The sequence below is a fragment of the Pieris brassicae genome, chromosome 6 (assembly GCF_905147105.1).
Source record: "Pieris brassicae chromosome 6, ilPieBrab1.1, whole genome shotgun sequence".
In the NCBI taxonomy this organism is placed as follows: domain Eukaryota; kingdom Metazoa; phylum Arthropoda; class Insecta; order Lepidoptera; family Pieridae; genus Pieris; species Pieris brassicae.
In genome coordinates, this window is record NC_059670.1 from 5,675,065 (window position 1) to 5,698,621 (window position 23,557).

At 31.2% G+C, this 23,557-nt stretch overlaps 1 protein-coding gene across 4 annotated transcripts in view; it reads right to left on the minus strand.

The window, feature by feature from the left end:
- Positions 1–385: 385 nt before the first annotated feature.
- LOC123710568 (laccase-1-like) overlaps positions 386–23,557 on the minus strand; it is a 53,630-nt gene continuing 30,458 nt past the window's right edge. For all 4 annotated transcript variants that reach the window (XM_045662550.1, XM_045662549.1, XM_045662548.1 and 1 more), the window contains 10 exons: positions 21,953–22,015; positions 16,984–17,552; positions 15,569–15,726; positions 15,167–15,310; positions 11,918–12,113; positions 10,868–10,991; positions 4,479–4,590; positions 3,886–3,988; positions 2,232–2,418; positions 386–1,949 (listed from right to left, as the gene is read on the minus strand). In XM_045662550.1, coding sequence (XP_045518506.1) covers positions 1,213–1,949; positions 2,232–2,418; positions 3,886–3,988; positions 4,479–4,590; positions 10,868–10,991; positions 11,918–12,113; positions 15,167–15,310; positions 15,569–15,726; positions 16,984–17,552; positions 21,953–22,007 — 2,385 coding nt within the window. In that variant the 5' untranslated portion in view covers positions 22,008–22,015 and the 3' untranslated portion in view covers positions 386–1,212. The remainder of the gene's footprint in view (positions 1,950–2,231; positions 2,419–3,885; positions 3,989–4,478; positions 4,591–10,867; positions 10,992–11,917; positions 12,114–15,166; positions 15,311–15,568; positions 15,727–16,983; positions 17,553–21,952; positions 22,016–23,557) is intronic.

Here is a 23,557-nt window from a genome sequence, read left to right on the forward strand (position 1 = left end):
ATCTAGCCTTGTCTTATATTATTTGATAAATCCATTACATTAAAATAACAAATCAAACTAAATTAGTTATAAACTAAAAAAATTAAAACTAAATTTGGGTAGATATTCTACACTTGTGCGAAAATCTCATCGCGGCGAAAGCTAAAGCTAAATTAGTGCAAAATTACGAAAATATAACAAGTAATTTCAAAACGATCTGAAACAGAAACATATACCATTTTCGTGCTGCGAATTTTCAACGATGAAAATTTTCTGTGGAAATCCTTTCAATTAATTACAAGAAAACGCAAAACTTATGAACGTCTCTTTTGAATACTGCTTAACTCGATATTACTTTCCGTAATTTCGCAGTGGTACCATCTACGAAATGAAACAATCGTTTTTAGTTAGATTTTAATCATAATCATTAAATAGTATAACACAAATCTTAAGGCTACTTAATAACTATTAAATATCACATATCATCAGCGACATCCATCTTAAATGTTGAGCATCAGTTAGTTAGAAGACACATTCGTTAATAATCATTGTTTATATTTATTCATTAAAAAGAAATATCATTTAGGGTTGAAGAAAGACGTATATTTTTATTGCATTAAACATAATTTTATAGTTTTTTACTTTATATATCAAGATGTATAAAGATTATACCTCCGCTAATTTAACAATGGATAGAATAAATGCTACGAAAATTAATTTTACTATCTCAAATAACTGACACCCAAAGTAAAACATTTCTTAAATGTTTTGGTATTTGGCAAGGCTACTACATAGATCACAGTTGGAAAATATTTACAACATCATTGGTCAACGCGTGTTAACTAACGAAAAGTGGCGATCTTCAATAAATATAATATAAGTACTGTCCAATAAATAAAACTGATGGTGGTTTAAATATAAGAAATAACGATTCATATAAGTACAAAATAAATCCTACTGATATAACAGCAGATAACAAAATATTGATCCTTCGAAGAATTATTTAGACTAAGTGATAATTCTAATTTTCAAAAAAACAGATATCCTAATTGTAATTTAAAATTCAATAAAACATTGAATATTTGGAGTTTAAACATGACAAAACAATGATATAAAACTACTGGTACACTCTCCAAAACTCAGTTTAAAAAAAGGTTCAATTCAATTTTAAAGTCACATTATTCCAATAAATACTTCGTAGTTAAAATTTTTCTTTTTACCAAAGCTTTAGAGTTACCTTAATAATATTCTCAATGTCCAGATACATAAAATAGCATAAACTGATGACGTAATTTTAACAGCTCCTGACGTATTATTAACATAAACCACTGGCCACCAATGCGTTATTGAAATGAATTGATTATCATTACTAGGTTTTGGTGTAGTTTCGTGTTCCACCATATTATCAGGCATATAATTACCACACGTTGGAAAATCTCGGGGTATAGGAGGGAAATCTTTTTCTTCACCCACTTTGAATACCAGCGCCATGCCTACTTCTACGTGAAATTCAATATGACAATGGAATAACCAATATCCAGGATTGTCAGCTTTGAACCTTAGAATTGTGTAGCCACCATCCGGCACAGTCACTGTATCTTTGAGTGGAGCATTTTTCAGATTTCGTTTCATGTGGCCTGCTTTGTCATATGCTTTGATTTCGTCTACAGTGATTTCTTCAGCTAACCGTCTCATACCAACTACTCTAAAGTAATAGCCGTGTAAATGGAAAGGGTGGTTTGCATCAAACGTTACACCTTCGTCTACTATAATTAGTTCTACCACCGCGTTCTTTTTGACTGATAAAACGTGAGAACACTCACAGTAGCCTTCTTTACATGATTCGTCTATGCTTGATGCATTGCAGAAGTTATCGGCAGATGGACGAGAGATCATAAGGGGACTTGATGGCATCTTCATACTTATGTGGTTGAGTTGTGGTGTATATAGACGATTGTCTGGATTTGGAACTAAAACAAAACAGAATATTTATAGAGACATAAGCTTCGCTTCTATCCGCCTAGGCATGGGGCAGGAAAGACAGAAACCAATGGAAAGCGAGAACCCACTACTTATGTAGTTACGCCATTTGACAATTGAACTTCTACTAACATAGGCAAATATTGCATGGAACTGAACAAGAAAATTTAAGAGGAAAGAAAAAAATAAGTTACCTTTACTGTTACCATTTCTCTAAATAGAAAAATGTTAGTACACGAAACTGTTAAATAATTCCTCAGATAAGCAATTACCTTGGTAATATCCATAATATGGTGATCTGTGGTAATGAGAATTGTTCTTTGGGTAGAAATCATACGCAATGTAAAACTGATAGTCTGCGACCTCCTTCAAACTGTCATCGTATCCTTCGAGGGACCTCATTTCCGCCACACTTATAGTTTCTTCATCTTCCTCGCCTTTATTAAGAGCGTTTAGTTGCTATAACAAAACAAATGTGAAATTAATTGTAAGTATATTCCATTTTTATAAAACCATTCTTTCCAAACCTAATTACATTGGTATAAAAGGAAAGAATCTAAGTGTATTTTATTTTCATAAGCCCCCAATTTAGCCACAGCCTTGGTTTAATCTTTGCGTTAAACATGACAAAAGCAATGACTTTTTAGCTCTTATAAATATAACGATAATTATAGACACTGGTTGGTTGTGGGCCTATCTCTCATTAGTTACTTTGACAAAAATTTAAATTTTAGGTCTTAAGGCAAAACGTGATAGAAATGTTTATATTACTAAACAACAAAGTACAGATACAACTTTGTTTCCTCAAACAGTTTTATCGTTCACTACAGTGCAGAAAATAAAGTTATTTATTAGTGTTTGAAGAATCAAGCTTCGGGCAACTATAAACACTGTACTTTAGATGCTTATACTATACTTCAAAGTAGTAGAAATGTTTAATAAATATTTTTGATAATATAAAGATATATCTTGTGTTACCTAACACTACACAACAAATGTTCTCAAACCTATAGGTTAGAAAAACATTTGTTTCGGCTCTGTCAGCTTGTTTTTTAACTGGAAACCCTAGAGCTACAGTTTAAGAGACTAAAAATCAGTAAATGGAACGGTGAGGCAATACATTTCATTATAAAAAGACCTGCCAAGTTTCTGCCAACAATACAAAAGCGCACAAAATAAAATTTCACATGAAAATAAACTCGAAAAAACACTCTCCTTAAGAATTATCAGATTTCTGTTGAAAGCAAATTATCTTTTCATCCATATTATTGGTATAACGACTCCCTGGCTTACAGCCAGCTTGCATTGGCTTAGATTTTAACAAGGGCTTATTTCCTTTATGTGAAAATTTCTTTGAAACTTTCTGTTAGACGTGTAAAATTAACCAGGGTTTCTAATAAAACGCAGGTCTTTTGTAATATACATTATGTAATATTAATTTATACTTTTAAATAATATATAAATCTAAAACCTACAACAACCTTAATTCTTATTTCTCATCAAAGTATTTACATGAAAAATCTCCTAATATACCTACAAACTTTAACATACACAGATTTGATTCGAAACTTAGACAAAAACCTTGTGAGCTGTGAGAAATACTTGATAAGATCCACGAAGATTTTTATTTGATTCGTTTGATACTATTTTTTATAAACGAGCAACAAAAGTAGAGATGGGCTAACGATTTCGAATTTCCTTAGATTTTGAAGTAAAAGAGTAACACGAGTTAGGCCTTCATCTAAAAAGGCCATAGTCCGACAAAGATCAGTGGAAAATGTTTAAGGTTATAGTTGGCCTATGCTTCTGTGCCTAACCACGCAACATTATGAAGCACACAATTAGGTTAAGCATCTTCATTAACTATAGTTATGTGCCATAATGATATAATAAATTTTAAGTAGATTTACGTTACGAAATACTCACAAGTCCCTCATTATGTAGCTCCTCCCAGGTGGGATCTCCACTTGGTTCCACCTCCATAGCCCCCTCGTAATGCAATACAGCCACTTGCTTTGCCTTAGTGAATCTAAACAAAGATATTCAGTTATGTATGTTATTTTATAATCGAAACCATGTGCACAAATAATTATCAATTATTAAAGATTAAAGAGAAAAAGAAATTAAAGAAGACAGCGAATGAATTACCAACGTTGAATATTTAATTAATATTAATATTAAATTTTTATTTAAAAAAAATAGTATCTGTGTATGTTAAAGTTTGTAGGTATATTATAATATTTAATTTTGAAGTTACGTCATCTAATTATTGGTCAACTAAAAGTTAATAACTTCATAACTTCATAATCACGATTTTACTCTGCTTATTGTAACCGGTCGTGTTAACTAGCTTGGTGAATTTACTCAAGAAACCAAAACAGTTTTTTCTTTGCACAAAATAGTATTGGTCAGAGAAACATAACGAATAATAATAATAAAATATTCGCTAGTTCATTGGTGTCATAACGTACTCTAATCATAAGAATTCGTCATATATTTTTGTAAGTGTTGTCAAATACCTTTCATCGCAATCCATCAATCCGCGGAAACGAATCCAGTAATTATCGATTTCATTGTTGGTCTCCAGTACAAAGTCAAAACGCTCCCCGGCGTACGTTACGAGTGATGTAGCTGTAAAAAACAGAAATTTTGGATCATTCGTACTTTAAGTTGTTTAACGACTACACAACATTCGTCGTCTACATTTTGATGAAAAAGACTGTTTAAAATCTAGGCGCAAATACATTGTAGAAGTCAGAGCTTCAGATCATTGTTCAGATTTCATTTGAACATTGACCAACTGCTGACACGGCTCACGTGTGTTTCCAAATATTAATAGCTCACTTAAATAATATTATGTATGTATGAATTAGGTGTAAGTAGTATTTAAGATATTGTCTGTGAACATTAAATCAGATTTGAATATTGCTCTGTCGTATTCATTTCTCGCTTCCTCTCTAAGCGGCGAAGACTACTTCAAGGCCTTAATTATCATGGTGAGCCCGCCCGATAGCTTTGAGATAATCCCACCACACACTTTGATCCTACCCGTAGGGCTCCGTCTGTTACCTTAGGTCTCTTGGTGCAGACATCCCGTACTTATTTATATATTCATTGTTTATATGTTAGGGTACATATGTAGGGGTTAGGGATTCGTTGGGTTGTTAGGATCTTACATCTCACCCTCTCATATATTTAGTTATCTAGTGCAGCTTGCTCATACATACAATACAGATACTCCTGACATTCAATACATATAAGTATTAAACACACATTTCACAGTCCACTAGCTAGTAACCTGTACACTTATGAAATTTTTAAATTTCCCCAGCAATCGTGCCCGGTAAAACGTAAAATTAAGACACGGCGGTGGTTATTTTAATACTTGGTGATATAATAAATTTTACTTACATAACCGTAATTTAATTTACCATTTAAGTGTTAAATAACATATTTATTTATATTAGACGAGCTCAGTCTTTTAAAATTTATTTAAAAATCTTTTTTTTGTTCATTTTTCTTCTGCCTCGTAATTAGCTACTACTAATATATATATTCATTGTGACTCAATTATAGCCTTGGATTAACTTTTACATTTTGGTTTATACATATTATTGTTTATTTTTATTTTTTTTGTTCTCCACATGAAATATTAGCAGGCTAATTAGTATTTCACGTTTTACTGATATATACGTATTTATATGTTTTAGGACACCGAAGGCGTGAACTACTGCGTGCTACTGGATGGGTGTAGTTATAGTAGTATAATTTGAATATATTACAAAACTGTTTGTCACTTTATTTATACGGGCTCTTTATTAGGTAAGTAACTTTGGTAAGTCAACCTATAAATTATTATTGCTATGTGAGCGAAACGTGGAATATATGTAACTTAAAAAAATGTGATTATAATTCTGCTTGTATAATTTAGTAATTATTAGTATTGAACTAGTTCTTGATTAATTACTCTAATGATATATTATCGATTACTCACCGAGTTCATTTCCCATATTCTCAGTATTCTAATTAGCTTTTTTTCTATTTGGTTTATGGTTTTTGTTTTATGGATATATATAAATAAACACAAATTGTGTTTGTTAAGATTACTATCACTTCTGACATCAAGGGTTGTGCCGTTCTATAACCCTGATGATGGATCTGTCCTGGCTTCAATTCACCGCGAAAGAATCCTTGTTTATAAAGGTATAATAAAACGATCCATCCAGTAAACAACCAGATCCGTTAATCAACCATTGATTGAATCAACCATTGATGAAATTGATTAAAATTTTGTCCGATAACTTTGTATTTGACGTATGATTAGACATATCCGACAGTCATTAATATTAATTGATAAAATAATATTCTGATCTGTACAGCTAATCCTTTTTAACTCGATAAATGGGTTAAACTAATTGGGACTTAACCAATGTACCTTTAAATGACATATTTTATACATTTAATTATCGGCACCAGGTTAATTGACTCACCAATGTTTCTTATCACCTTAAGGGACTATAAAAAAACACAATATAAACCTTTTTTGCATATATTTTTAGTATTTTATAAACTATCTAAGGATACACCATAAAACTCCTAAGGGATTTAAGTTTGATCTCTGAAGCGTTACACCACAATATATTTTTGTAACTCTTTAGTTTTAAATACTTAGAAAAAAGAAGAAGAATGATATCAAAAAAAAGATTAAATAAACAGAGAAAAAAATGTACACCCTTCATATTAATAAGAGAACAAGCGCAAATATCTAAGATGTTGCATCGCCTCCGGATTATTATGAACGTAGCTTATAAACATGTATTGTTTTAACGTGACTATGAATTCAAAGAAAGTATGCAATAAATTCGCGTTTAAGAAAATATATTGAAATATGTTACAAATTGTGGGTATAAAATGCTCGGCTATTGAACTATCGAAAAGTTCATTTATTAGTGATTTACTCGACCAAAAATCCAAAGTTATGTAAGACTAGCAAATTCCTAAAACGCCAGTAGTCGGGGATGCCGGGCTCAATTTGAATATTCAGATCAAAGAGTTTGCCGACGGTACGAAAATGCTAACTGGTCTGATGCATATTCGTTTAGTGTGTTTTCATAAGGGTTCCTAGGAGTAATTTCAGCTCTACGCAGTGAAACCTTCGTTGTATTGTTTATTTTACACCTACGCTTTAGTAAAAAATCTATCAATAAACTAATAGGGTAACAAAGGGCTTGCCGCTAACAAGCGGTCTTTCAGCAATAACAATAAAGACTGGACTAAGCAGATGCGAGGTTGGAAAATACAAATATACATTTATATTTCTCTATTATATATATTTTATACATTATGTGCTTAAATAATTTCATGTAATTTTGTAATTAACGCGGACACATAGATGAATAATATCTAATATCTTTTGCTGACTCTCTAATTGCTGAAGTCGACAGTTATTATCCTCACCTTGTTCATTGTCAATCTGTACAATTGTTGTGCAGACTTAACCCACGTCCATAAATACTATATATTCTACAAATTAATTGGATTATGGTTAATAATGCCCTTATATTGTATTGTCACGTATATCTCAAACTGACAACCTACTTTTTTCAAGTTGGTTTGGTCGATTTTAACTATAATCAATATTTTTTTTCATAAACAAGGATTCCACATCCTAGGCTATCAGACACGCAATCAGGAAGATATGTGATCGGGTAGCTAAGCAGCAGAGGAGTGTCTAAATCTCCCCTTTCTTAAAAATGGACATTAATAACTGAAAGGAAATATCGTAATAATATTTAATGGCAATTTTTGCCCGCTGCCCGGCGCTAATTATCAATATTAAACATTGTTATATATAATAAATGAATCCTCGATATTAATTTTCACGTAAGCAGATTTGCTACGACTGAATGGTTACGAACTGCGTATGAAACATATCCTTTGACAGATTTCCTTTGAGCTCGCATCTTAAGCATGATCATCTTACGCTATTTAGTTCCATTTTGTTATCTTCGGAGACTTTTTGATTAATGTATAATTTGTAAGTTATAAGGTTTTTAACATATTGTCAATACCCGTCATCCGTAACAAACGTGTTTTCTCTAGTTAAAACTCTATATTATTAAATACTGTTACACTAAAACCTAGTTATAACTAGAACTTACTGGTTTGTGTATTTAATTTTTTCATAAAGTTACGCCTAATTATATAACTTTGTTATAATTTATGAACTTTAACTAGTTTTTACTGAATAAATTTGACAAAACACCAGATTAGATTTCTATTACTTTATTTGTAAGGCAGTTAATTCTTATAGTAACAACAACAACAAACTACGTAGATAAGCTCATCGTGATGGTAACTCAAAACGCAAAAGAACGCGTTCGCTAACGAGATGGACCGATGCGGTGAAAGACGTCTTCAAGAAAAGAAGAAAATAGAAGCGTGAGACAGAAAGGCATATCATTTACGACAAATCGATGGAGCCGTCCTGGTCTACAGCTGACCACGATATTCAGATATAACCATCCAGGGACACAGTTTAAACTTTAGAAACAGGTTTTCTATATATATTCAACTTATATATATATTCGACATTATCGAGATAAATAATGCCAATTTCCCATATACGAACAACTCTTTATCGACTAACTGATACTCTGTCATTAAACAGAGTATGAGTTGGTAGATAAAGCTTTGAAACTGATTTCCCACCCAATGAGATCTATTTTGCATGTCCCGGGTTTTCAATTAACCTTCTTGCTTTTTTCACTGGATACTTGAGCATTCACAAAGCACAATGCGAATCACTAATTCCCTTGAAAGTAATTGAATGAATTAGATAGGTCGCATTCATTCGGAATTAAAAATAAAACGAATAATTCTTATTCTTAATAAAATTAAACACTTAATATGAACGTAACAATTTATTTAACTAATATATTTATCGCCTATTCGTTCAGAGGCGCAATCATAAATCCTAAGCGTTTGTCCATAAAAAATGAATTAATTAAAAGCAGGTCAGCGTAATGATTTGCAAGCTCGTATGTCCCCCCGTAGGGGAAGAAGAGTAAAGTAACTGATGGTTCGCAAATTGTGATCAATAAAAAGTGAACGTTTTGGTTAATATTGTGTAGTGATAATCGCGTGATATTGCATATTATTAAATCATGAATGTGTGAATTCAAGTTTTTTTTAACAAGATCTAGGTTATTTATTCAAATGAAAGCATACATTAGTTTTATAAATATTTTAAAGCATTTATACCTTTGGAAATATTACAGTTGCTAATTCATGACGATCTTATTTACATGTAACTCTACAAAAGTTTTGCTCCAGAATTTTTGGCAGGCGCTTTATTTTTTTTTATGTTCCCTTAATATTTCAAAGTTGGAAGTATTTTTATTTATTACATCCTTTATAATTTTATACAGATACTATTCATTACGATAAGGGTACAGTAAATAAATTCATATAGGTTCATTTACAATTTTCAAAAGAGACAAAGAAAATTATTTCTCAACATTGCATTACTTGTTTCTTCTTTAATTTTTCTCTTTCTCTTTTGCTTTACTTACATTGACTGAAGATATAAAATATTTATTCGTTCGTAAATAAATAAAATATATATTTTCAAAGCTAATCTTATAAATATCTACGAGTGTTTGGAACTCAAAAAGAAATCTGCGCAATTCAATAATAATTCAACGCGAATTAACCGTGTAAACATTATCGTTTAATCAAAAATGTAAATTTTGAATTCGTATTTCTCCGTAAATAAAAATTGCTAACAACTCGAAGTTATGACTAAATCTGAGGATAAATTACTGCGTCATATAACGTGTAAACGTTTAATGAACATGGATTAAGGATTACTAATAAGACTTCGTTCAAGTTTAGTCCAACAATATATAAAAGCCAAAAACCGGTTATTTAGGTATGAAACGGCGGCAAAAACCAAGAATTTGTATACGGGTAGAAAATTTGTCTAACTCATCATTTTATTTACGCGCGAGAAAAAACATACTAACATATCTAACGTATAAAACTCTAACGTTTTAACAGGAAATTTATGTTACCTTTTAGTATATTCAATTGGTACATTTGCACTGAATTTCTTTTTCTTTTCTGAACTATATTTTTGCTTCGCACTTAAATATGCAACCTTTAATTATACGAAATTGTAGAGATGAAACAGACAATGTGCACAGAATTTGCATACGGCTAACAATAGATAGTTGAATGAGGTTGTCGTGTGGTATTGAAATAGTACTCACTAGGTACGACAAAGATTACTATTATGGCTGTTTCTAGCTAATTCTTTGAAAATGTTTGGTATTTTAATTATACTCTGTATTTAATATTTGTTTTTTACTCTATGCCTAAATTCTATTGCTTGTGGTTATTTGACAATCGATCTACAACAATTTGTTTTCAATCGATTTTTATTCGTTTTTGTTTAAAAATTAGGGCGACAATTGTATGTTTGAGTTTGACATGCTTGTCTTCAAGCACGCAAGCAACGCAGCAGCAAGTTGGGAGTCACTCGATACAACTCAGGAAACAAGCATGCTAGCAGCTTATAATGTCGAGTACCAAAATCAAAATATCATTTATTCATGTCAGTTGATCTCTACTTAGGAACGAACAAAACATATATGCTTCTAAAATTACATTTACTGTCATTTATCTGTTTATCTTTTAAACACCCAAGGTTTGTTTGCCGAATGTTTGTAAGCACCTTTATCCACCATTATCCTTTTTGTAAATACCTTAAGCGATATCTAACTAGCGACAGAATTTACTACAGTAATGGTCGATTTTTTATATAGTTTTATTTACGTTTATAAATTATAAATGCTCCAATGTTATCAACAAACTACATGCATCATATTCATGTAAGAATACTCACCAGTAATAGGGACTAGGTCGTAACCATCAGACGCAATGATGGTGATATTGTGGCCATCCACTGACATCTCAATAGGACAGTTCAAGAACTCCGCGTTGATGACACGAAAACGGTACTTGTAGCCCTAAAAAAATAATTGAAGTTATAGAAATATGTAATAGACAAATTGTGTCGTGGCCTTTTTTGTAGACATGTCTTCTATATATCTGTAGTAGATCACTTTGCTCTATTGTCAATAGTTTCCACGGACGGATAGTTACATTATCGAAGTTTTTACACGAACACCTAACATTTTTGCAAATGTTCTATATCTAATGTGTTTTGGGGTGTATTTATGTAAGATTAAACATTTTGTAAATCGGTTCATTAGTTTTGGATCCTATTTAATAAACAAAAAATATTTCCTCCTGATTAAAAGTAAACTTAATTATATCTTAAGAAAACACTTTTTAAAGGGATTGAAGCTATGTATTACGTTAATTTGTATATTATATTTTACTACGCTGTAAAGCACGCGAAACGTCGCAAAAAATTATATTTAAAATTATGTAAATAATTATAAGTTTATAATAATAATACATAGCTTCAATCAATCAATTTATTATTATTATTATTAGATATGTTTGTATTGGTTTAAGTAATAATACAAGAATTGTGTTATTTAGACAATTGAAATTGTTAAAACGAAACATCTTAGAGGAGTAACATTCTTTAAACTCCTTTAAAAAACTTTTTTCCAACTCAGAATCTGATATAATACACATATTATTAACAAATACACAGGTGCGATTGTTAAGCTAAATATCCAAAATATGCTAAAATCCGGTTTATTATAATAACTGCATTAAAATTAAAGACTTTACACTCAAATAAACAAAAGAGTATTTTATTACATACAAAGTAAAATTAATTTTTAGGGCGCCAAAATATGTGATGTGTCTTAATTGCCCATGCGCAACAGATACCAAACATATGATGGTGTAGGTACAAATACCTACTTCGCATATTATGCAAATATGTCGAACATAATTTCGTAGAATTTTTTATTACCTGTTCAACATTAAATCTTGCCGTCTTCATATACTTTGGCTTAGTAGTGTTGGTGTCGTTAAATATTCTGAACCTTCCCACACCGTTGACCAATAGAGTCGGCGGCTTATTGTCTCCGGATGAGTGGTGATGGTCACTGAACATAGCTAAGGACAGGTCATGTATCCAATCTGTTATCAGCATCACGTGGTCCGACCTGTGAAAGAATATTATCATAAGTATCTCCAATCATAATTAAGATGTTGTTCGATTGCTGGCGAATGTTTCTTCTTCTTCTCTAGCGAAGGTGTATTAAAAAAACTCATTAAAACAGACAGAATGTGTCTCTGTCATATGCCCATTATGGGGTTACGGGACTTCACCCGCACTGCGTGTGATGTCATGATGATTCTAAAAGAAGTATGGCCTTAACATATAATCTGTGGGAAGTGGGTAATACCACAACCGTCGATATTAAGGACAAGAGAGAGCATTTAATTTGCATAATTTTCGCATTTACATGAATTTTATTTAATAACTTTCTAATAATAAAAATATTTTTACTTTTATTTATACTTTTAACGTGCTACAACTAAACGTGGTATTGAATGTTATACCAAGAATAAGCAAAATGTCTACTAATAAACCCGGAATAACTTAAACTTAGTATAACGTCGGCGTAACTGTTCATACTAGCGTCATTCCATTCGCCACCATCCTAGTATAAGTCTGACATAACCTAAACTATGACTGACTAATTTTTAACAAAAGCCGTTTGAACAATGTTTTCAGAGGGAACAAGTTCATGGTTCCCTAGTTACATGGCGAGTCTTGCTATGCTTACAGTCCTTATTTATATACACCAGTACTAAATCCAACTACTCATAAAGAAGAACCATACAATTATGCCCACATTAGACCTCGCAATAGAGTGGAGAGATATTTTGGCGTATGGAACAACCGATCAGAACATCAACAGAACCAAGATGTATATATGTATAGTATCTTTGGCAGTCTTGCACAATATAGGCATTGAATTAAAAGAGTATGAGTATTGAGAGTATTGAGTAAAAAAGTATTTTAAGAAATACGATTTAGAGGCGAAAACTGTATATCAAATAATGTTAATGTATTGTGATATATGTATCAGAAATTTAAGGTATGTTTCATACTAAGTCAAACTCATATTTAAAGATTTCAAGAAAAAGTGCTGGCCTGGCCGCAAAGAGGCCGGAGGCACTATAACCTCAGATTTTTGTATGTTTCGTTATTTTATTTGCTTTTTCGAACGAGCATCGAATGATCTTAATGAGCTTTCTATGCCTGACACACAAACATTGGTACACAGCCGGGGATCGTACCGACGATCTCAGGGATGAATGTCGCACGCTGAAGCCACTAGGCCAATACTGCTCGAAAGCTATCAATTAACCAGTTAAACTGGCCGTGTTATTAATAAAGTATTTAGTCCAAATATCTCATATCACATTAGTAAAGTTATATTAAGAAGCCGGTTATGTATTCACGTGATTATTTCGCCCACACAGAGAATTATTGCGTAATATCAATAAATGTTGAGTACAAATAAAAGAGCATTGTTTAGTAATATTAAATTTATCGTTAATAACAACTGGCCCCGTATTGAATTACATTTAAAAAGTTTTAGAAAAATTCTTAGTCGTAATTTTATAAAACCTATAGGAGCTTTTACCCTAAAAGTAAGTAAAACCGTAGAAAAACATACGTAGTAAAGTCAAAGCTAAACTTGATCATAGGCTAATTACAGAAACCACTTTGTTATAATGATCTGAAAGTGACTGATTCCAAAAATTTTGGAAATTGACAAAGATGGCGGTTTCTTTATAATCAAGTCATTAACTGATTGTTTTTTGTTTACAATTCAATTAATACAAATATGGTGTTACCAACCGGATTCTGACGTAATGAAGCATCACGAAACACAACAGGGTAAGACCAAATTGTTAGCTTATTAGTAAAGTACCATACGAGATACAGATTGTGGGTGGATTGTGGTGGAGTGTGGATTTGTCTATTTACTTTTTTTGGTAATTGCTGGGGTCCTATTGGAGGGCCTAGACAAAAATTCTTTGCTTATAGCAACTTGACCCATTATTGCTAATCGAATCTGTTTGAGTATGTCACGTGATTAAGCGTTAGTGTCTACTACTAACTAATCTATGACTTCAAACCAAACTGACATATTACTTTAAATATTTGTACTTTATGCAATAAGCCTTATGATACTTATCTATGGTTAAACAAAAAAAAGACAGGCTCTGTTTTATAAAGCTAAATGTCTAATCACCTGGTGCAAAATACTATTTTAATCAATATTACCTTAATGTTTGATGCATTAAAAAACTAGATATGAAAGCTCCGATCTTCCTAAGTTGCTTTAACTGTAACTTGTAAAGTGAAACCCAGCTAAGTTTCTCGGCTGTTGTTCACAAAGGACAAGTAATTACAACCGAAAATTAAGCTTCTCTTTTAGAGTCACTCTACCTACCTGTATGTATAACGGAACCATTAATTAATGATTCATCAGAGAATTTACGATATCACAAGACATATATAACATGTGAGCCTTTTTTAGGAAACCTGATTGCCGTAATGAAAATGACGCTAATATGGAATTTTCGAGAACCAATTTAAAGATACATTAGTTTGATTTCAGTAGGTGTGATATTGCATATAGAGAACGTATTAATCACGATTTAGTTCTTTATACCTCAATGATTATATATCTAGGGATCTAGAGATCTATAGATTATATACATATATATATATATGTAAAACTTTCCTATCCCGACGGGGTCACCAATTTGAGGTTTTGTTGATGGGTTTAAAGAACTTTCCAAGAATGTTAACCGTTAAATTAAAATTGAGTACGATTACTACCAATTAAAGTGATACCTACAAATCGACTGACTTAAAAGTAACGAGTGTAGAAGATGCATATAACAAAATATATTACAGAAAAAACCTTGTCATTATGCGAGTATCTTCGTGTCCTGCTTAAAGCTCCATCGCATATATTCCGCGCGGAAGTTTTTTTTGCGATAAATTCCGAGATATTTATTGAAATATATTGTAATTTAGTGTAACAAAATGCTATATGTAGTATATTTTAGCAGTATAATAGAATTTGTTTTAGCTGGTTTCGTGATGCAACATAGAATAAATATCGAAGATATAAATACCCGTTGCATTAACAAACAAAAAAAATAAGCTCATAGCAATATACACTACCTATCGTAATCATAAAGAACTCCATGTGGCTCCTGAGATTTGGGTTTTCTGATGATGAAGGGACCAGCCGCGCCATCAGCTCTCTGCATCCCAGAGTGAGAGTGCCAAAAATGTGTCCCAGCTTGGGTAGCATTGAATTGGTACCTAAAACAAAGCAACAATTAATTTAATAAACGTGTTACTAACGTTGTAAACGAAATAATTACGTAAAATTATAAAGATCTTTGGTTAAATTTCGCGTTGGAGTCACCCTTTCAAGTTTAACTTTACACCAATACGTATGATGTGTAAAGTAAAATCTACAATTACATAATTATTCTATAACGTATTTATAATCTGATATATTTTTACAGTTATATATTTAATTTGTGGTTTACGTCGCCTGGTAGCAAATTTGCTTACCTAAAAGTAGTTTCAGGCACTATAGGGCACTGTGTTATGTATGGTGTTCCATCCATGTAGTTTGTACCCCTCTGATGCTGTCCATGCCAGTGCACCGTCGTGCCTTCGGTCATCAGATCGTTCTCAACATCCACAATTATACGATCGTTTTGGCACACCTGTGAATAAACAATATAAAATTAACACAGTGACAAGGTTTATACATATTTTGGTAATTAAATTTATTGTCATCGTTCTAGAATTATACTTAGAGCTCGCTATTAATTATCAATTTTGTACAAAACGCAAATCGCCTCTTCTTGACATTATAAAAATTTTAAATACCTACTCTAGTTTCTATGTTAAAAACTACACAATATATAGTTCTTTAGAGAAATGAGAGATGGAACTTTTTCTATCAAGGCATAGTTGTGGATATCTACTACATTGTCTTTGTTTTGCGTTATTAATATTTGTAACTTTGACATTACGAAATAAATGCATTGTTAATTTGTGTAATATAGTGAGAAAGCCTATCCAAGAAAATAAATAACAACTAAATACAGTTTAAATAATATGAAAGAGGAATGTGAAGGATGTCATTAATTCTATTACAAAATAGCTTGGCCATGAAGCTCTAAAAGTATATTAATTAAGAACACGATTCAAACAAAATTGCTACCAAGATGAGCAAAAAACTGAAATAGTAATAACACTTAAGACCAGAGATCATTATAATTTTAATAGTCATCAAGTAAAATTCACACCTTTTTTACTATACTTACTCATACATTTTATGAGTTATGTTTATTTTATCTATGAAACACGTTTTTTTTATAAAAAGCAAAGGCTTCATTCTTTGTTGTATTTTTTTTTATTATAAGTGAGAAACTAGTGCTTAATACGTTTTATAACATGGCTTTCTGTAATTAGTATTTTGTTATAATATAACAAGTTTTGAAGTCATCGATAGACATTGGACTTTTTTCGCTGGTAATTAATAATTATGTAATAAAAACCCAGAGAGTTCCCGTGGAATTCCAATTATGAAAAAATGTAATATTATGGAACCGAATGACGCATACTTTATATGGTGAAAAATATGCGATACATACAAGTTATATTTTAGGAGAATTGTGTGTGTGTGTTATAAATTAAAATATACTTTTCTGTGATTAATATGTTGATAATGAAACATTTTCACAGTTTGTTATATGAAATTACAACTATGTTTTTGTGTAGACAGATAAATAAATTATATTAATATTTTATATAGGCCCAGAAGTTTCTTCAAACCCCAGATGATTGGTATTTTAGTTGACTTATTTATTGCTACAGTACAAAGTATTCAACACTTATAACTATGTAAATGAAAAGTTCAAGTTAATTTTAATAATAATTGTGTATTTAGTTGTATTAATAAAATACATAAATACCTCAATAGAAGGTCCAGGCATTCTCCTATTTATCACTGTCAACGGACGACTGATCCCATCAGCTGGTATACAGTCAATTCTATCACAATCTGTTTCATTATACGGACAATCAAAACATGCTTTACTCATTGTCATATATAATTCAAGACTAAAGTGATAGTAACATATCATTGATTCACCACCCTCCACACAGTCTCTTTGGCAAGGATGTTCACCGCTTATTAGTTCACCAGTTACTTCATCATATTGCACATGTGTTTTATACTCATTCTTTAATATATGTCTTGTAGGTTTTTTGGGTATTTCCACTATCCTTGGGGGTACTATAGTAGAATTTCGCCTTTTTACTTGATATTTAAGATCATTGAATGAGTCATTTGAAATGATTGGCCGTAGGACTTTTGAAGCGCTTTCCAGAGGCTTGGGAGTATCGTCTAATACTTTTATATTTGGTTCTTCTGTACTTTTGTCGGTGCTCTCATTTCTAGTATCCAATACATGATCTGTAGTTATTTCTATAGTGTCGGTGGTTACTTCAACTGGAGATTGCACAACAAAGTCTTTTGAATCTGTAAAAATATTAAATATTAACTAGTATGAAATATGTTATATGCGTAGAATACATATACAAATAAATACATATTCTGTAACAGATTATATTGCCTGCTATTAAGTCGGTATCTCAGCGATATTTATACGTGAATTAATAAATCACTTATAATGTTAGTAAACTCTTTATTGATTGTTAAATTATTTAATACACAACTTTATTTTGATTAACTGAAAACACCTTGTATTAAGTTGGAGTAATCATAAACTTATAACTTTTAAATTTCGAAATTAAATGTTATAATTAGTTGCGATTGCCATATATGACATGGTGCTATATTAAGAATTAAGCATTTGTGTTAAATTAAAATAAATTTTGCGGTTTTGGAATTGCAGAGGGCTTATCCCTAAAATGGTTTTGATTAATTATTAATTTAGAAATTTCTGAGACCCTGTTTGAGTTGCTTAGCTTTTGGAGACACTCTCAAATATGGTGCACCATACAGATGGTAGAACAATAATACATTTGTATGTGGCATCAAATTAATGTAGTATGGAAGCAATTAAAATCTTTGGTAAAAGAATAATCATAATTTTTAATAAGAATAATTTTATTTATTTAAGTTACTTAGCTAAGACATACTTTAGTTTTATATAACGATTAACGATAATAACGATTTAGTTTTATAATTAAGTTCATATATAAAAACCAATTAAGCCACAATAGTTAGCTTCTAATATTTATTTAATTAAATTCTAAACATTTTTATGAAACATATACTTAAGAATCTTGCTACAAGTATGCATGTGCAATAGTTATCCATTTGACTCGTTCGGTTGTTTACAAGTTGTTACGAATTGACTCGACCTTCTTCCCGAAGTGGGATGATCGAGTCGGAGGAGGGAGTTGTGATTATAAAAGAGGTTGTGACACATGCGCACAGGCCTTTTCTTTGCATAAGTTTGAAGTTACAGTAGTAGTTTACAGTTCATGTAAAATCAGTGAAGTAAATTATAGTGAATTAAGTCATCATTGAAGTGTTTAATTTCCTACCCTAAGAACTAAATCAACTACCGCTATCAAAATTTTGTTTTATTTTAGTTAAATAGCCCAAAATAATCTTTTATTCGCAATTTATTAATCAATTTTTAAGTTGTTTTTGATTGAGACTCAATCACAAATACTAAAGTAACATTTTAATTATTATCTCTTAATAAAACTATATATACAACACTACACTAATATTTGCAAATATGTATAAAATCCATATACAATTGTATCCACAAAACTCTATAGTACCTTGAAATTGTTTTCATAATGGGTATTTTAACGAAGAATAAAGCGTGTTTGAAACCGAAACTGTATTCATTTGGCCCGTCAAAAATACCTGCCTGAAATTGAAAAGGTAAAGGTAGGTCCGAAGGGATCTTGCCCCGTTATTAAGATTAATAGTTTTGGATGAAAATGAAAATTAAACGTATTTCATTATGCGTCAGCTAAAACTCTGTCGATTTGAATTAGAAATTTCACGTCCAAAGAGGTATTACTATGGGATTTTAAATGGTATATAGTGCGCGTTTTGTTACAAATAATAGTGTGAAAATAACAGTGCATCATATGCTACTAAGACCACTCATTATGTACATATTCGTAGTCATTAAAAAATGTATAATAGTAATGAGCAAACCCTAACAAAGATCAACGCTTGTTTGTTAAAAACATAAAAACTCAAAAACTACTCTAACTACTGTATTTCACACCAATTTCAATCGTGCTATTAGCAAATAATAATAATATAAACACATGTAATCCTACATACAGTTTATGTAATTTATTAAAACAAAGCAAGAAAATTTTTAGCAACAGTCACCAATGCTTAGAGTGTAGCATGACGTAACAATCAGTCGTATACCATTTCAATTCAGCCGGAATAGGGAAGGATTATTGAATTTAGCCGACACCGTTCGAAATGTTTCGTTTATCGAACAAAGAGAACGCTTATAATGGCTTTTCCGATTGCAAACTAACTTTAGTTTCATGATATGAGTATAAGTTTAGATTAGTGCTTTGTGTAATGTTAGAAATGCTCTGAGACACGAGAGCTCCTAGGGTACACTTTTAAATATGGAACGTACAAAGACACGGATTCATTTATCATGTTATTTATAGGTACTGTATATATATACCTTATCAGATTTACTTATTTTCGCTCAGAATAGTTAAAAGCTATTTTAGGCTTATAGTACGATTAAGAATAAAGGGGAAATATATATTATAATGTGTAAAACATATGTTGAGTAAATAAACTGGCTGAATAATGTAAATATATCTGTGTAAAACACCACGATTTTTCATAGATGCATAGTGGACTAACGTCCAACCAAAAATCTTACCGATTTGCTGGAAATCGAACGCAGGATCTACTTAACCGATTTTGTAAATGTTAACTTGGAATGTCAACATTCATTTCAAACAAAAGAATGTCGCTAATATGTAGAAATATTTTCATTTTAAACCTCATACATACAGTATACAGTATAATACTAAAGCCTTTCATAGAATCATAGAGCAAGCTGTCAGAAAGAATGACATTAAATATACTCATATAGCCTTAGATGAAGCACAGAGTAACAAATTGCAAAACAGCCAAGGCAAATAGGCATTTCCATTGAGTGTCGCTACACTACCAATCAGGCTTGTAGGGAGTTGTTCAGCTTAATCGCAGCATCCGTCTTATTTGTACGGAGATTGACTTATTTTGATACTATTGGTTAAGAGATTTGTTTTATTAAATAGGGATGATAAATTTTATAAACAAAAGATTCTAAACTTGCTAATGCCCTATAAGTCCGACATTTAATAAAAAATAATCTTTTTAAATCAGAATTAAAAAGTATAAAAAAAATACGCTGGTTTTGCATTATTCAATTTAGCTGGGATTTTAATTTAATATGTGGCATATTTTTGTATAAGTAATTATTTCTTGTAATTCGTTTTTTATCATCTGTAAATTGACGTACAAATTTTAGGTGTTTGGACTGTCATGATAAGAATGTTATATAATGCTTTTTATAATTGTAAATTACTGTATTGCAGTTCCAACAGCTTGAAAGTGGTTCAAGAAACTTTGGTACGTCTTTAACTTGTGCTAACTTACACAAATTTCATTCCTGGCCTGCGCTGTTTGTCACCACTGAACTTAAAAGTAGGTCAAACATCGAATAGATTTCGTTTTAGCGCTTTTAATTTTGCGTGAAGGCTTAGCTAGAAAAATATTTAATTGAAATCAGTCGTTAGCATCATGAAAGCATCCTTAGCGAAGACGTTATCTATCTTGATCTGTATGGAACTTATTAAAATGAATTAAAGCAGATAATATTCTACTATGGGATTTTAGAGTAAATTACGTGAAATGTCTTACAAATGAAAAGCTAGAAACTATACTAAATATTATATTATTTTCTTCATAATAATACACATTTTTAAAATATCTCGGTGCTTTACCTTAATTTGTCTGATATGGTGATAAGGCACGTATTTCTCAAAGCTATTACGCCTCTTATAAAAATTTTGGAGCCGAAGTTGACTTGAAAATTTATTAGCCCGTTGTTGACCTTAGACGCAGACGTATAAGACATGCTTTACGTAATTTAGAGTGACCTATATTTAACACTATGTAAACATATAAATAATTATATAACAAGTATCAAGACATGACAGCCATGTGTTAGTTTACGCAAATGCCACGACGTATGCAATACAAGGATTAACAAAATTATTTCACTATAACCAGCTTAGTGGTTTGACGCAAATCCGCTTAGCCTAAATTACTAAAACTTATATTTTATTTCAATTATAACAATCGTATGCTCTCTCTAATTTAACCATTGTTATGTACGTTTATAGAGACAGTTTACAAGTATCAAAAAACACAGTCGAATTATTTTAATCCTAATATAAGTCGCGACGTATGGACCCAATCCAGAAAGGATTTGTCAAAATTATAACAGTATTACGAAAGAAAGTTTTCGATTCGATGTTAAGCTATGAACAATGTGAGTAAATAACAATTGGGCTTAATATCGATATGATACTTATGAATAATTATTATTTTCATAATTGCTTATAAAAATGCTCAGAAATTGCACCCGTGTCTCTATGACTCAGAGATTTAGAGACGCCACACGATCATTTGTTTAACTTTTCATGTTTCTTTATAAGGCCTATCAGTTGTTTTTTATTGTTTGTTTAAGTAAGTACTAAAATTAATATTTAAAAATTTATTTATTCGTATTTCACAATTATTAAGCTGTCAGACTTAAAAGCTTAATTTCACAATAATATATTATGAAAGCATTATAAAGTAGATAAGTGTAAATGATTTTAAAATCAAGCTCGAACTCAAGGCTAAATACTTACAAACACTTGCAGCTATTGCCAAAAGCACAATATTTCTTGCCAACGTATGAGCCATGCTGAATTCTGAAACAAAAGTTTTTTTTCATAAGTATAAGAAAATGCTTTATTTCGTTATCAAGAGTTACACACAAATCACTACTACACATTAATATAAAATGAACATTAAGCAGAGCTTGTGTGTTTAACACAAAATGTATTTAAATTTTAAAAAATACATAACCAAATACACACGAGCCTTAACTTTAACTTCAATTCCACACGTAGCGTGATGCTTTAAGAATTTATTTCTCATGTAAGTAAATTGTCATATCTTTAAACTGAGCTTTTTAAGAAAGTTTTTGCCGCGCACCACCACTATGTGGAACCAGCTGCCCACAGAAGTAATTCCGGATCAATTCGAGGATAGGTACCTTTACCTTTACCCTTACCTTTAAGAAAATAACGTACCAATTCTTAAAGGCCGGCAACGCACTCGCCCTCTGGCATTGAAAGTGTCCATGGGCGGCGGTTAATTGATAACATCATGAGCCCGCTTCCCCGGTAGTTAATAGACAAATTGTATTTATACCGATTATATAAATATTTTCACGAAAAAAATTTTACACAATTTATAAAAAAAACTGTAAATTTTTTGTCTGTGTGAGAATGAAGTGCCGCGTTCATTTTAATATTTCACTAATTAATTTTACGTGTATCCATGAAAATCGATAAAAATATACCAATAATCCTTGTATAATGGGAATCATCAACACTTTACTCCCAATCAATCCGATGTTACCAAGCACATAATTCTTTGAACAGTATGAGTGCAAAAAACGCGTTCGCTCAAGATATTTTTTCTTAATTTGTTTGTTTATTCTGTATACGAATACTTATTTATAACTTATTGGTAAGAAGATTACTTATGTATTAGGATTTAAGAAATGTTTTAATACTCTTACTTTATAATTTAGTAAAACCATCCAGTTTTTATAAACAAGACAATCATATAAAGTAGATATTATACTATATATACCTACAAGATATTATAATAGATTATACTGACGCAATAATTACTAACTAATAATAATTTTAACATATAGCGGATATAAACCTGGATTTATCAGAATTTGTGATTGTAATAAATCCTGCTGCGAGACAATTGATCGATCGATCGAATCGATCAATTATTACATCATAAATATGAAATCTATGTTCACTTAATTATGCCTAGCTACTTTGTTTTTTCAATTGTAGTTAAGTTTTTGCTTAGCACTAAATTTAAACGTTGCGTTTTAAAAATCCCTACTGATGTTTTTAAACTGTGTATCGGATTTAACGCTTCATCCGCTTGGTAAACGGAACTCAGCGTAATTACGGTTACGTAATCTCTGTCGAAAGGATAAAGTTCACATTTTAAATCGATATTCTTTGTATTCAATGTTGGCCTAGTGGCTTCAGCGTGTTTCTCATCCCTGGGATAGTAGGTTCCATCGCCGGCTTTACACCAATGGACTTCGTCTATGTGCGCATTTAGAACTGGCTCGAAAAATGCAAAAATGTGTTGAAGGAAAACATCGTAAGGAAATCGGCCTGTCTTAGACCAATAAGTCAACGGCGTGTGTC